This window comes from Anguilla anguilla, chromosome 9, assembly GCF_013347855.1.
Source record: "Anguilla anguilla isolate fAngAng1 chromosome 9, fAngAng1.pri, whole genome shotgun sequence".
Lineage (NCBI taxonomy): Eukaryota > Metazoa > Chordata > Actinopteri > Anguilliformes > Anguillidae > Anguilla > Anguilla anguilla.
Window position 1 is genome coordinate 39,337,971 of NC_049209.1, and position 15,493 is coordinate 39,353,463.

General features: G+C 39.7%; 1 protein-coding gene across 2 annotated transcripts; it reads right to left on the bottom strand.

Annotated features, from left to right (window-relative positions):
* Nucleotides 1-318: 318 nt before the first annotated feature.
* fbxo40.1 (F-box protein 40, tandem duplicate 1) lies at nucleotides 319-15,486 on the bottom strand. Of its 2 annotated transcripts, none has more exons than XM_035433079.1 (4): nucleotides 14,498-15,486; nucleotides 13,346-13,379; nucleotides 4,887-6,758; nucleotides 319-600 (listed from the first exon to the last, which is right to left on the bottom strand). In XM_035433079.1, exons 2-4 carry the CDS (start codon nucleotides 13,346-13,348, stop codon nucleotides 397-399), a joined length of 2,079 nt encoding a protein of 692 aa, XP_035288970.1. In that variant the 5' UTR covers nucleotides 13,349-13,379; nucleotides 14,498-15,486; the 3' UTR covers nucleotides 319-396. The 2 variants fall into 2 exon arrangements, with proteins under 2 accessions (XP_035288970.1, XP_035288971.1); XM_035433080.1 differs by having other exon boundaries at nucleotides 434-617.
* Between the last annotated feature and the right edge of the window lie 7 nt (nucleotides 15,487-15,493).

Sequence of the window (15,493 nt, forward strand, 5' to 3'; positions counted from 1 at the left end):
TTTTTGTACGTCGCTTTGGATAAAAGCGTCTGCTAAATGAATGTAATGTAATGTAATGTACAGGCCTGGCAGAGCATCACCAGAGAAGATACTCAGCACCTGGTGATGTATTTGGGTCACAGACTTAAAGCAGTCATTGCATTCAAAGCATGTTACATTACTACAGTCATTTACATAACATCATATTACATAACATATGTCCCAGAAAAACCCTTAAATAAAAGTTGAGAATGTGCAGTTTAACAATGTGTGAACTGTTTGATTACAAATCTAAAATTGTTGAGTACAGAGCCAAATCAAGAAAAAATAAATAGGTCTTTGTCCAAAACATTATGGAGTTCACATTTATATAAATATATTCCCTGTAGCAGCCTCTCTCTCTTTGTAACCAAAACATCATTTGTTACTGAGAAACATTGCAACAAGGCTGTCATGCTTCTTTCCTTCCTGTTTGTGGTCACACATGCTGGCCAGGGCTGAAGGCTGCCTCTTCTCCTCTCTTTTGTAGAAGGGACAGACTTTCAGGTGCTGGGACATGGAAGGGATGTTGTCAAAGCTCCACCTCTCCACCGTAGAGAAGAGGTTACTGAACTGCCACACCTATAAGAGACAGGTAACTGTTAACAGAGATGGGGGAAAGAGCAGAGATGATAAAATTGGGCGGTGACCTCACCTTACCAGTAGCAAACAGAGGGGCTGCCTTGACCAACAAAAAAATCATGTATTGAACAGCATTCTGTAACATAGATGAGCAGTTAGTGGCTGTTCCATGGATAATGAAATAGAGACAAATCAGTTGTGATGTTATGTTTCTAGTAGAAAACAGAAGGCAGCTCCACCGATCACAGCCTATGTTGCGAACAAGCAATACACCAACCCTGAATTCGATTGGTGGATACTATCTGGCTGCACTTCTCAGGTTCTGTGGGAATTGATAGGAAGTAGCCACCGATCACTGCTAACATGTTTGTATTGCTTCTTGACAATGTACTCCAAGATAGCTGGAACTCCCCTCAGTTTACTGACTAAGGTGACATCGCAATGGATCGTCCCTGATTTATCATCCCTAGGAAATAGCAACAGCCACAAACTGTCCATTTATTTTGCTGAATGATGAGGTGTACAAGCCCTTTTTATTAAGTGAAGCACAAAAACTGAGAACAGACTAGGCTGAAATACTTTATGAAATAAAATATCAGACCCTTAAATATCAGTTATAGTTCCTGGTATCTATTCTTAGTGATATGAAGAAGATTTTGTGAATTTTTGGTTTAGTTAACATGTATTGTTCAAAATATTTAGGGATCAGGAGTGTAGTCAATTTTGATCACATACAAAGGGTTAAAGTGCTTTAACTATGTTATTGACCCAGGTCTGGCTGAAAATCCTCCACAGTGAGCTGAGTGGTCAGGCAGCATGCAGCTGATGGCCCTGGGTCCAAAATCACAATTCCACAGTCAATGGTCATGGCCATGGTCCTGGGGAAGCACAGTGGGTGACCAGTTTTTATTTTCACGTTCATATCAGCAACCAGTTGAGACCCAAGGAGTCAGGTGATGCAAGTCAGCTGTGTAATCAGCTGGTTTTATTGACATTTAAGTGTTGAGTCACAATGAAACCAGACTCTGCAGCTGTCCAGGACCAGGATTTCAGGCCACTATATATCAGGCCATATATATATATACTTCATTAAACCTTTCACAAGGGTTAACATTTCCAGTTAAATCCTGCAGGTGGCAGCACTGAAATATGGGAGCTAAAACAGGGCCCTGACACATAATTTGCCAGGAACTCCAGTTTCAGCAGGTGTTTGCTGTGTCAGACAGGGAGGCCTCACACACTCACCCCCTCTGACTGATATTCACTTGACATTAGAGAATGTCAGAGAACGGCCTGCTGGGTCAAATATGTATTTCAAACTCTTCAGATGTTGGAGAAATGTGAAAGCACTCCAGCAGATCTTTGAGAATTTTGAAGGAAACAAGGATACAACCAAAAATGTATGCTACATCATACACCAATTATACAAATAATAATGAAGAAATAATTACAGAAGGCATAATCTACTGTATGCTTTATAGCACATATCTGCTGTATCTACAAAATGTATCCATTAGAGTGTATTGAGTCACGTTTTATGTCAAAGGACAAAATACATTTCTGTGGGTGAAATTAGATGAATATTGACACAGCTGGCAAGTTCTGGCCTCTCGTGTTTCTCTACAGGCAGAGAGAAACACGAGAGGCCGGGAACAAGGAATAAACCAGGGCCACGTCCAAAACAGCTTACTTGCTTACTATTGAGTATACAAGTTGCATACAACTTATATACTCAGCAGACAAGTAAGCTGATTCAGAAATGGCCCAGAACTTTACACAATCGCAAAAATAAAGAAATAAACATACAAACTAAGACCACGGGCACACACAAGAGGGAGGCATTTAAAAATGACTACTTAACCCAATTAAAGACTAAGGGAACACAAGGAACTTAAATACCCAAGCAAACAGGTGAATAACATATTAAGCAAAACGAGATACAGGTGCAATAAACAAGGAAATAAATAATACAATAATGAACATCAGGAGACACACTTTGGCAAGGGCCTGGCTGGACTATTTTCTTACAGATTGTTTTTACAGTAGAAACACTTTCGCTTGCAATTGAGGCTTTTTTATTTGCAACAACATTTTTTCAGGGGACATTGTTTACTATGAAATTATTTGTATGCTGCAGTATACAAATTAATGTTTGCACTTTGGCCACGATATGTAGAAGGTGAACACTTGTTACTTTCTTAACCTCTTAAGGTACAAGCCAAATCTTGCCAATCCTTGCCCATTTAGGGGGTACCCTATTTAAAGCTTTATAACTCCAGATGTGAACACCACAAAGACTTTAAAAATGGCTTAAAAGAAGCAAGACATTTGTACAATTTACAATACTAACGCAGATTAGTTTATATTCATAATTTTGGAAGAAATAAAGTGCCACAAATGCAATTGTTTTGACAAAAAAACAAAAATAAATTTGCACTTTTTAAGTTTGCAATGAACTACTAAGAGATTGCATATATACAGGAGGTTAAACCATACATGTGCTAGGTCAAAAACTTCTTGACCACAAGTTCATAAAATCTAAGGGTGGATATGTAGAACTACTATAGATGTATGAAGCAAAAACTAAGCTTCATACATCTAACCCTAACCCTAACCCAGCATCTCCAAATCTATCCAAAATGTCTAAATTATGCATTGCTGTAAATCATAACATATCCACGTATTTCACTGCAAATCAACTGTTTTGACTCAAGAAAATCACTGTTGCATAATTTTCAAATGGGAATTACAAGCTTTCAGTCAGTACAGTGGTCTAAAATAGCTAGGTGTCCAGAAACATATCCAAAATCTCTCCAAAATTGAATAAAATGCTTTTTGTCCATTATAAAGCATATAAATGAGCCCCTTATGAGGGTTTAAGATGAAACATTGCTATCAAATTAAAAAAGTAATGCAAAAATATTGTCACACAATGTGGTACAGTACCTAAATGTGTAATAATTAACTTGTGTGTATTTCTATACTCTGTACTCTCGTATGTTTTCTTGTATGGGGATGAGACAACATGAAAACAATTTTCACCCGTCCACCACGGTTTGGCAATGTTCCAGCTCTGACGTCATCACTGTTGCATGCTTCACAAAAACTATTACACTTCCATCTAACGCTTACATTACAGTGTGAAATATTTACATTATATAACACCACTAACCTATTTAAAGATACTCAATTTCAAAAATAACATATATAACCGAAATATTTTGAGCGGTAATACTTACATAGCAATGATGAAATCTCCTCTATGTTCAGTAGATGGAGACAAGAGACAGTATCAATGATATTGTTCTATTCGCTTCTGTTTTGCTCCAGAAAACGATGTCAGCTAGGTCTATCAGCAAACATATGGCTTAGCTATGTTCAGAAGTCCTCAATAATAATAGTATTTTCCAAGAAATTACGAAATATCCTTGAACACGTTTCGTTAGGTGCATCGTATTTGTCTGCTAACATAGTGAATGCGGAAGTGAATGTGATGCTAAGAATATTTTATGTTACGCTGACCTATAAAACGCTATTCCAAAAGCAGAATTAGACATGTTATACATCGTTAGAAAGCTTATACTCTCGCCTACTGAATAAATGAATTGTCAATCAAGTCAGACTGTACTAAAAAGGGCGACGACGCCGTAAACAACATGTGTGGTGTTACGCACAGCTATTTTGGAAGATACCCAGGCGTCACAGATGCGCCTATATTTCCCAAAGGGATTGTCCAAGACAATATATGACCACGCAGTCTCAAAGGGGACATCTCTACACGTAAAGCCAACAGTAAGGTTTTATATTTATTCAATATTTAGTCCCAGATATTGACTGTAGAATGACATGGTATCATTTTAAAAAACTTTTTCTCGTTTATGTCGTTATTCAGTGAGCAGCGTTTTCACTGCTGTATAGGCATATCTTAGGGCTATTGTCGGGTTTATCTTGTTGCTATGACGGAATACGATTTTTTAGTGGTGAAAGAATATTTTTGGGGGGTGTTTTTTGGATGAGACTGCAGGGAGGGGGTGCGTGTTAAATGAACGACCGGAGCGACAATGGTGGGGCTGCGAAACTCCGTTTTCGGCATAGTTGTCATGTATCGTCTACTAATGAAACTGAAACAACCCGTTTCTGTTTTCATCTCACACGTTGGTTGCAGTAGCACCGAATGTTTGACTTTAGTAATCTAGGCACGTGAGCGTGCCCACCACTAGGGGCTGTGCGCTAAGAGGTTAAATTATGAGGCAGAACAGGGACAAGACAGGAGGTAACAAACTTACCTTTTTCCTGGATTTCCAGCAGGACCTTCCGTGAGCGTATGTCTTTTTTTCCCACTTTAGGGAGACCATTCCCCTCTCCTGCAGGAGAGTCTCACAGACATCTCTCATTAGCCTGGAGACCAGGGCCAGCTGGGATAAAGTGAAGCTGTCCAAGAAGCCAGCAATGTGCACAAGGACCTCAAAAGGCAGTCTACTGAGCGAGTCCAAATTTCGGGCACGCTTTCTTTCTGTGGTGATGGTTTTTACTCCCTGATAGAGTGAGGGAGAGACCTCGGGTCTGAGGGTGAAGGTGCTAAGCTCCTGGTTGTAGGTAACTGTGGCTCTGTGGGTGGAAGGCTGGAATCTCTTTTGACTGTAAGTGCAGCCAAGGTATGCCAGCGGGCAGCGCTGCTCGAACCAGCCGTTCAGGCCGGACTGGATGTCTGAGTGAACATTCTTGAAGTGTGCGGGGAACTCATCCCTTCGGTAGAAATGGCCGCACAAGAATGTGAACGCAGAGCTCACCTTGTTGTGCCGACTGGTCACACACTCAGCCTCCATCTGTACATGCAGCTTCAATGCCCTGTCAGCCACAATGTCTGCTAGGGAGTCATCTTGCTTGAATGGCGCAGAGAGGAAGTGATAGGTCTGGGTTCCTATATCAGAAAGCAGGGCGTCTGTTGAACTTGGCTCAGAGATCAGATGCCCTTTTAGCTCCTTCTCCAAAGCACACAGCAAGGTTGCTTGGATCTCGTCACATTTTGGAATGTCTTCCATGCAGATTCCCAAATCGGACGTGTCCACAGCTTTGCTTATCTTCCGGATGTTTGAAGGGTTCCGGATGCGGCCCTGCTTCTCCTGGAAGCTGGTGGGGATTTTAAAGGTTCGGACAGTTTTGATCTGCATGGGTGCCAGGTAGGCGTAAACAAAGTGCTTCGGTTTGGGGACACAGGGGGTAACCTGGCCAATTTCGACCATCATGGTCCCATTCTGCTCCAGGTACCCACTGTTATCTGACATACTGTGCCCTTTCCCTTGCCTATTGATGGTGCCCTCCTGCCAGGAAGCCTGGTCTGTTTTGGTAACATCAGTGAGCATGGTGACACCCTTGCTATAGCTCTCCTGAGACACTTCTTGTAGTGTTGGAATTTGCTGTGACAATGTCTTCTTCTCATCAGGTTTTGCATTGGCCAGAGCCTGCACAGCAGAGTCACAGCCACTCTTCTCCATGCTGAACATTTTCTCCCACAAGGTGTAGTTCTCCAACCCTGCCACTTCCCTGTCTTTGGCCAGAGCCTCACGCTCTTCCTGGGTCAGCTCTTGCATTTCTGGGTCGTTGGGGAGAAAGTACAGGGATGTGCCTGACTGATGTGCCACACAACCCTCTGAGGCCATGCCGCCCACGGCCCCAGCCACTTCCACAGGGCAGGGTTCCTCTATCTTCTCAATTAGCTCAGCAAAAAGGGCATTCATTTTCAGAGAGCTGAAAAGGTGCTTCTGGTCCCTGAGTGCCATGGACAGATTCAGCTGCTCCTCAGAATGTTGCTCTTTCAGGGCATTGTCATAGACAGCATTTGTCTCCTCCACAGGCCAGCGGTTCCATTCTAGGGAGCAGCAGACCACATTGGCTGGGCACACCTCCAGGTGCTGGGCCTGTTTGGAGCGGGCCATGGTGAAGGGGCAGCCAAAGTGGGCATTGAGGCAGGGTACCTTCTCATTGGGGCAGAGGAGCTGGTGCTCCTCCTCCTTGCACAAGTGGAAGACAGCTCCACAGAGCAGGCGGCAGCTGATGATCACACAGGAGACAGAGATCTCCACGGGGGCCCTGCAGCGCCGGCTGAAGCATGTCTCACAGTGCCTGTGCGGTCGTACAGCAGAGTTCCTGTTCCTTCCCTGCAGAAAGGAATCAAAGAACATCAGCGCATGATCAATTACTGCTGCATTAAAAATGTTTGAATGGTAAATGTTTGAAGCATCTCTTGTGCTTTACAATTAAACATGAAAAACAACCTCAATGGAAACTGTCAGGGGCCTGTAACCCTGGTTCAGGAATACCGCCTCATTTACTGGTTTTTCTCCCCCTTAAAATCAGTAAGCAATTCAGATACAAGAAATCAGCTGAGGCTAGTTAGCTGTGTAAGCAACTGATTCAACTGATCAGTTAATTGCTGAGTAACCACGAAAAGGCCAAGACCAGGATTGCAGACCCCTGGCAATGAGTCTTGGACTTTAATGCATTATTCACAACGATTTTCATGTGCAGCTTGGGGTTTACATTGTAAGAGACGCTTTAAATACACCAAACAGCAGAATTATCTGAGTGGAACACATAGTCTTGCCCGGTGCTACTGGAACAGGACTAATTTAACCTCTTAGCGCAAAGCCCCTAGTGGTCGGCAGGCCATGCCAAGATTACTGAACTCAAACATTCGGTGCTACTGCAACCAAAGTATGAGTTAAAAACAGAAACGCGTTGTTTTACTTTCATTAGTAGACCATACACGACAACTATGCCAAATACAGAGTTTCGCAGCGCCACCATGTCGCTCTGGTCGTTCATTTAACACGCCCCCCTCCCTGCAGTCTCATCTACAACTACACCCCCCACCCATGACATAATGGACAATATTGTCTATCTTGGCATTCATAAAAATATTATTTCACCACTGAAAAATCGCATTCCGTCATAGCAAGAAGATAAACCTGACAATAGCCCTAAAATATTCCAATACAGCAGTGAAAACGCTGCTCACTCAATAACTAAATAAATGAGAAAAAGTTTTTAAAAATGATACCATGTCATTCTACAGTAAATATCTGGGACTAAATATTGAATAAATATACAACCTTACCATTGGTTTTACGCGTAGAGATGTCCCTTTTGAGACTGAGTGGTCATACATTGTCTTGGACAATCCCTTTGTGAAATATACGCGCATTTGTGATGACTGGGTATCTTCCAAAATAGCTGTGCGTAATACCACATGTGTTGTTTACGGAGTTGTCGCCCTTGTTAGTACAGTCTGATTAATTATTGATTGATTAACAATTCATTTATTTAGTAGGTGAGAGTATAAGCTTTCTAACGATGTATAACATGTCTAATTTTGCTTTTGGAATAGCGTTTCATAGGTAAGCGTAACCGGAAATGTTCTTATCATCGTATTCAATTACGCATTCACTCTATGGTAGCAGTAAAACAAAGACGCTGCTAACGAAACGTTGTAAACTATTTTCGGAATTTCTTGGAAAATAATATTATTATTGAAGACTTCTGAGCATAGCTAAGCCATACGTTTGCTGACAGACGTAGCTGACATCGTTTTCTGCTGTAAGACAAGAGCGGATAGAACTATATCATTGATTTCCTTTCTCTGTCTCAATCTACTCAGAACAGATAAGATTTCGTCATTGCTATGTAAGTATTACTGCTTAAAATACTTCGGTTATATACGTTATTTTTGAAATTGAGTGTCTTTAAATAGGTTAGTGGTACTATATAATGTGGATATTTCACATTGTAATGTAAACGTTAGTTAGTAGTGTAATAGTTTTTGTGAAGCATGCAACAGTAATGACGTGAGAGTTGGAGCATTGCCAAAACGTGGTGGACGGTTGAAAATTGTTTTCATGTCATCCCATTCCCATACAAGAAAACATACGAGAGGACGGAGTATAGAAATACATACAAGAGTTTATTATTACACATTTAGGTACTGTAACACATTGTGTGACAATATTTTTGCATTATTTTTTTAACCTGATAGCAATGTTCCATCTTAAAACTTCACAAGGGGCTCGTGTATATGCTTTATAATGGACAAAAAGCATTTTATTCATTTTTGGAGAGATTTTGGATATGTTTCTGGACCCCTAGATATTTTAGACCACTGTACTGATGGAAAGCTTGTAATTCCCACTTGAAAATGATGCAACAGTGAGTTTCTTGAGACAAAACAGTTGATTTGCAGTGAAATGTGTAGGCCTATATGTTGTGATTTACAGCAATGCATAATTTAGACATTTTGGATAGATTTGGAGATGCTGGGTACACTGCTTAGTTTTTGCTTCATAAATCTATAGTAGTTCTACATATCCACCCTTAGACTTTATGAACTTGTGGTCAAGAAGTTTTTGATCCAGCACATGTATATTTTAACCTGCTGTATATATGCAATCTCTCAGTATTTCATTGCAAACTAAAAAAGTACAAATTCGTTTTTGATTTTTTGTCTAGACAATTGCATTTGTGGCACTTTATTTCTTCCAAAATTATGAATATAAACTAATCTGCTTTAGTATTGTAAATTGTACAAATGTCTTGCTTCATTTAAGCTATTTTTCAAGTCTTTGTGGTGTTCACATCTGGAGTTATAAAGCTTTAAATAGGGTACCCCCTAAATGGTCAAGGATTGGCAAGATTTGGCTTGTGCGCTAAGGGGTTAATGTTATCTCAAATATCTGACTCCAAAGTAATGTTATTACCTGTCCTCTTAGCTAACAGTAGCGCTGTTGTCGAGACCGCCTTGGTCGAGTCAAAATCCAGATCGAGTCATTGGTGAATCGATTCAAGACTAAGACCGGGGCGGGGGGGGGGGGGGGGGGGGGGTCAAGACCAAGTCGAGACCAAGACCGCTAAACTACAAGTCCGATTCAAGACTAATACCATAGCAATGTGTTATCCAAGGCTACCATTGTATGTATTGCCTAAAATAGGAGGGATGTTTCAAAATTTGCATGTGCTGAGGACAAAATTAATTGTAGGCAGCTTGTTTATGTTCATAACATACAGTAGTTGCATCTTTAAGTGGATTAATCTATTTCACCTACTTTTTCTTACTGCTCCATGACCATATGCTGCTCTCAGCATTGCTTGACTGAAAATATTCTTACCTGACATGACACATTTTAATTTAATCATATTATTGAAATAATCTAATGTCATACTAAAGCTGCATAGGATAACTCAGCACTTTGGCGGTCCCTCTGGTTGTGATTTTTTTTTTAAATAATAAAAAAAATCTGTGTACAAGCCAGTACATTACATGACATTACAGGCATTTAGCAGACGCTCTTATCCAGAGCGACTTACACAACTTTCACATAGCATTTTATATTGTATCCATTTGTACAGCTGGATATATACTGAAGCAATTTCAGTTAAGTACCTTGCTCAAGGGTACAACGGAAGTGTCCTACCCGGGAATCGAACCTACGACCTTTCGGTTACAAGCCCAGTTCCTGGGTGTGCTACACTCCGTCCTGTCAGTACACTGACATTCTAAAATCAAGGGTTGCTCAAGTGTATGAATAAAAGCTAAAAATCGGCATGAGGTAAACGTTCTCTCTCTGAGTCATGTTACCTATTGGCTGACATGTGCCACCTTATGTATTCAGGAAGATTCTAACACACCAGCCAACAGGTATTTCACTACAAATCAACAGTTTTTACTCAAGAAACTCACTGTTGCATCATTTTCAAGTGGTAATTACAAGCGTTCTGTCAGTACAGTGGTCTAAAATAGCTAGGGGTCCAGAAACATATCCAAAATCTCTCCAAAAAGGAATATAATGCTTTTTGTCCATTGTAAAGCACATAAATGAGCCCCTTATGAATGAAACATTGATATCAGATTTAAAAATAATGCAAAACTATTGTCACACAATGCTGTACAGTCCTAAATGTGTAATAATTAACTCTTGAATGTATTTCTATACTCTGTACTCTTGTATGTTTTCTTGTATGGGGATGGGACGATATGAAAACAATTTTCAATCGTCCACCACGTTTTGGCAATGTTCTGACACTCTCATCATCACCGGTGCATGCATCACAAAAACTATTACACTACTAACTAACGCTTACATTATAGTGTGACATATCCTCATTATATAATACCACTAACCTATTTAAAGACACTCAATTTCAATAACATATATAACCAAAATATTTTGAGCAGTAATACTTACATAGCAATGATTAAATTGTATCTGTGTTCCGTAGATAGAGACAGAAACAGTAAATCAATGATACAGTTCAATCCGCTTCTGTTTTGCTCCAGAAAATTATGTCAGATAGGTCTATCAGCAAACATATGGCTTAGCTATGCCCAGAAGTCCTCAGTAATAATAGTATTTTCCAAGAAATTATGAAAAATCGCTAACAACTTTTCGTTAGGTGCAGCGTCTTTTACTGCTACTACAGAGTGAATGCGTAATTGAATACGATGATAAGAAAATTTCCGGTTACGCTGACCTATAAAATATAAGCTATTCCAAAAGCAAAATTAGACATGTTATACATCATTAGAAAGCTTCTACTCTCACCTACTGAATAAATGAATTGTCAATCAAGCCATACTGCACTAAAAAGGGCGACAACGCTGTAAACGACAAATGTGGTATTACGCACAGCTATTTTGGAAGGTACCCAGGCATCACAAATGCACGTAACGGATTGTCCAATAATAACAATATATGACCACCCAGTCTCAAAGGGACATCTCTATGCTTAAAACCAATGGTAAGGTTGTGTATTTATTCAATATTTAGTCCCAGATATTGACAGTAGAATGACATGGTATCGTTTTTGAAAACTTTGTCTCGTTTATTTCGTTATTGAGTGAGCAGCGTTTTGACTGCTGTATTGGCATATCTTAGGGCTGTTGTTGGGTTTATCTTGTTGCTATGACGGAATACGATTTTTAAGTGGTGAAATAATATTTTTATGAATGCCAAGATAGACAATATTGTCCATTATGTCATGGGTGGGGGGTGTAGTTGCAGATGAGACTGCAGGGAGGGGGTGCGTGTTAAATGAATGACCAGAGCGACATGGTGGCGCTGCGAAAGTCCGTATTCATCATAGTTGTCGTGTATCGTCTACTAATGAAATTAAAACAAAGCGTTTCTGTTTTTAACTTTGGTTGCAGTAGCACTGAATGTCTGAGTTCACTGCAGCAACTTCAGTTTCGTTTTCACAGAAATGCGGTGTCAGAATTTTTCTACAGACACACACACACACACACATACACAGAAGTGTCTGTAGAGTTGCTTCGCAACTAAAAACAAGGATATTATGCAACGTTAGCTATGCAATTTCGAACACAGCTTTTTTGTCTCCTCTCGGAACGAGGTCTTTCAAGGACCAATTCATCAGAGACCAATTCAGACCGAGTCATATTCACTCCCGAGATCGATTCAAGACCGAGTCATATTAACTACGAGTCCAAGACTAAGACTATCAACAATCGGTCTCAAGACGGAGACCGAGACTGGACTCGAGTACTACAGCCCTGGCTAACAGTTTGCATAGATGGAGGAGATTGCTTTCCGCCAGCAGTGTGGCGCAATATGGATCGATATCTATCTTGGTAGACGAGGATGTGCCTCTGGCTTGTGTCGCCTTAATAAATACAATTGTGTATACTGCTGTAACACTAGTGCATGGACCAAGGGGTGCAGATATCCTAAAATCTATGTGTATAGGACCTTAAAATTGTGCAGTGATAAGAGTCAAAGAGGAATGCCAGGTTAAAGTGAATGCAGTTTATTGTACAGTGTGTTTATAATATACCAAAGTGCAAAATGTGTGTGTAGTGAGATGGCTATATGCATATGATTCACCGGAGACCATTTTGATGACTCTTCCTGAACCATTGTACCTTTCCCGTTATATACTCAATGATCAAGGTAAAACACTCAAGTCATCAAATAAAGACACAAACATAACAAAACAGTACATTAATGATTTTTCTCATGCTATCTCGGTAAGCATTCCACACCAGGTTAACCTTTTTATCTGGCTGGTATCAAGATCTTTAGTCAGCACCCCACCACTAAAAGACACCAACTTGTTTCCCAGGACAGTGGCTTTCGAACAATACAAAACACGGTGACACTGACTGTATCATGGAAGGCCAAATTTTACATATTGCAAATCCAGTGGGTTGTTCTGCAACTGAGTCACTTTATCACACCTTGCTGACTCCCTGTCAGCATACATTACATTTACATTACATTACAGGCATTTAGCAGATGCTCTTATCCAGAGCGACTTACACAACTTTTTTACATAGCATTTTACATTGTATCCATTTATACAGCTGGATATATACTGAAGCAATTTCGGTTAAGTACCTTGCTCAAGGGTACAACGGCAGTGTCCTACCCGGTAATCGAACCTGCGATCTTTTGCGAGTCCAGTTCCTTACCCACTGTCCTACACTCCGTCCTATTATTATATTAAACAGTCTGTTAAACAGCCTGTTTTCCTTTGGGGGTGTGATACGGGGCACACTTCTGTAAACTGCCATACAACATTTACATATTTATAATCACAAAAATAGTAATTATTTACTAAAATTGTAAATGACCAAATAAGCATGCATAACTGACAGAGGCACAGATGAAATCTATAACTCTTTCTTAACTCTAATTGAAGCTTAAATTAAGAACAATTAAGAATTAGACAAACTTACCATTTATGCAGGATTCCCAGCAGTATCAAGCATCCTAAACACGGAAATAAGATTTCATACATTGAAAGCAACACTGATATTTACTTCTAGCTAATTGCTTCACTAACACTAAACAAAGTACGTTTTACGCTGGCACACTTGATTGAAAGACTAGTCTTCAAAGCCATGTTTTTATGTCTAGTGTTTCATTTGTGATATCATCTCTTGTACTGAAGGAAAATTCAGGTCATGGAGCTGTAAGCACACCCTTAAATGCAGCATCATCACAATAGTATTACACTAAAACAGACACTTAAACTTATACTGAAAAAATATTTCAATACAATATACTGAGGATCATGCTTCTTCTGTTTTCCAAAACATCCACACATTTATGATATATATTGCCGGATATTCCACATCCACAAGGGCATTGAAGGTAAAAGTCTGAACCATTGCTATTTTTCAAACCTGTCCATTAGTGCAGATATAAGAGGGTATCTCAGTATCTAAAAAGAAAGCATTATGGTTTAACCCAAAAATAGAGGGGCAATGAGAACAGTCTCATCTCATGTGACATACCTTAGGTCACATTATTTGGGCACCACTTGAATTTAACAATACTTTTCTGAAAATGAAGCATGTGCATGAAAGACAAGCGTATTCATTTACAGAAATGTTTAAAAATCATATATGTTTGTATGCATTATGGATGCCTCATGCATAAGTAATTGCAGGTCATTTAAATAGACAGCTCTTCTTTGCCACTCCCAGCATTACCCCTCTCAGTACATTAGAATAGCTGCTCTAAAGCCTTAATAAAACATGAAGGTGAAATGATTGATCTTTAACACAACTTTACAGATTGTTTCCAACTTTTCTTTAAAAATGTAAATGCACAAAAAGCATGCCCTAAGCATGCAAGCTAAGAATTACATTTTCATACACCTGGGCAAAAAGGCACTGCTATTTTAACAGAATGTTGGGAAATGTACCTTTGCTCTAGTGACAGTACTATTCCATTCAGTGCACAACCCTGAACTAGAGACATTTTTGGTTTCAAGAGATGTGAGCACAAAAATTGGAATAACACCATTCCCAACATATTTATCCAGTACTTTATTATGATTCACTGAAGCAGGGGATCAACAATTTGATGGAAGATTGTCTTACCCAAGTGCTAATGAAGCACAGATCTCCAGAAGCTCCCAGTCCAGTCACTTCAAGTTTGTCTGGATGTGGATGTCAGGAGTTTGTGAGTGTTAAAAATAGACAGAGATGGCATGCAGGGAGGATAATGTGACTTGGCCATCGAAAGACATGGCTCAAATTGCAGGTCCTGTATTACTGTCACTTTCACAAATTTTCCAACAATTTTGATGATCTAAAATGAACACAAGCATCAGATTTTCAAATTTATGGCCGCAGACATGCAATGAACTCATACACAGATCCAGTAAAATGTTGTTGAAATCGATTTGATATTTCTAATAGGTGTCTGTGTAATAGCATATGTAAAATATTGACACAGAGTTGCTTGTGGGGTAGCAGTAACATTATTGTAGTAGTACTTCATATGTAACAATTATTGCAGCTGTTAGGAATGCAAGTCATTGTACTGAAATCTTAATTTGGTGAGTCAATGGTTTGGCAATTCTTCCACCTGCCCACTAGATGCCACTATGACATTACTGAAAAAGCATCATCTGGTATCATTTTTGCATGTTTCATCATATGTCAGTCATGCTCGCTTTGTATTAAAATATCATTAAATAATACAGCTGCAACGTATTGCTGACTGATGAGGTTATTTGGAGTGTTTGAAAATATCTGAATTGGCAAAAGATGTGAGAACAGTTATTTTAATTGTACACTAAAACATTGAAATTATGACGCACCTGTGCAGGTGTGCCTCTGCTCTGCAGCAGGCACATATTGCAGGAAGAAAGGGGGAAAGTAATGGGTCCTCATATAGCTCGGATTATAGATTCCAAAAGGATGACCTTAGCCCAGAAGAGCGCTGGACAGGAGAAATCCAGTGTATACAAGCAGGGGCATTCAAAGCTGCACACAGCACAACATGAATAGGTAAATCTTCTACTACTTGTCTCTGCTGCATTTGTATGTTTTTTTTATTTTTTACAGATTTGAAACAACAAAGTGCTGATT

What these genes read in the sequence shown, in the direction of transcription:
- fbxo40.1 (XM_035433079.1), bottom strand. An exon ending in GCTGGAAATCCAGGAAAAAG is followed by an intron (nt 601 to 4,886) that starts GTAAGTTTGTTA and finishes TGTCTCTTATAG; the next exon opens with GTGTGGCAGTTCAGTAACCT.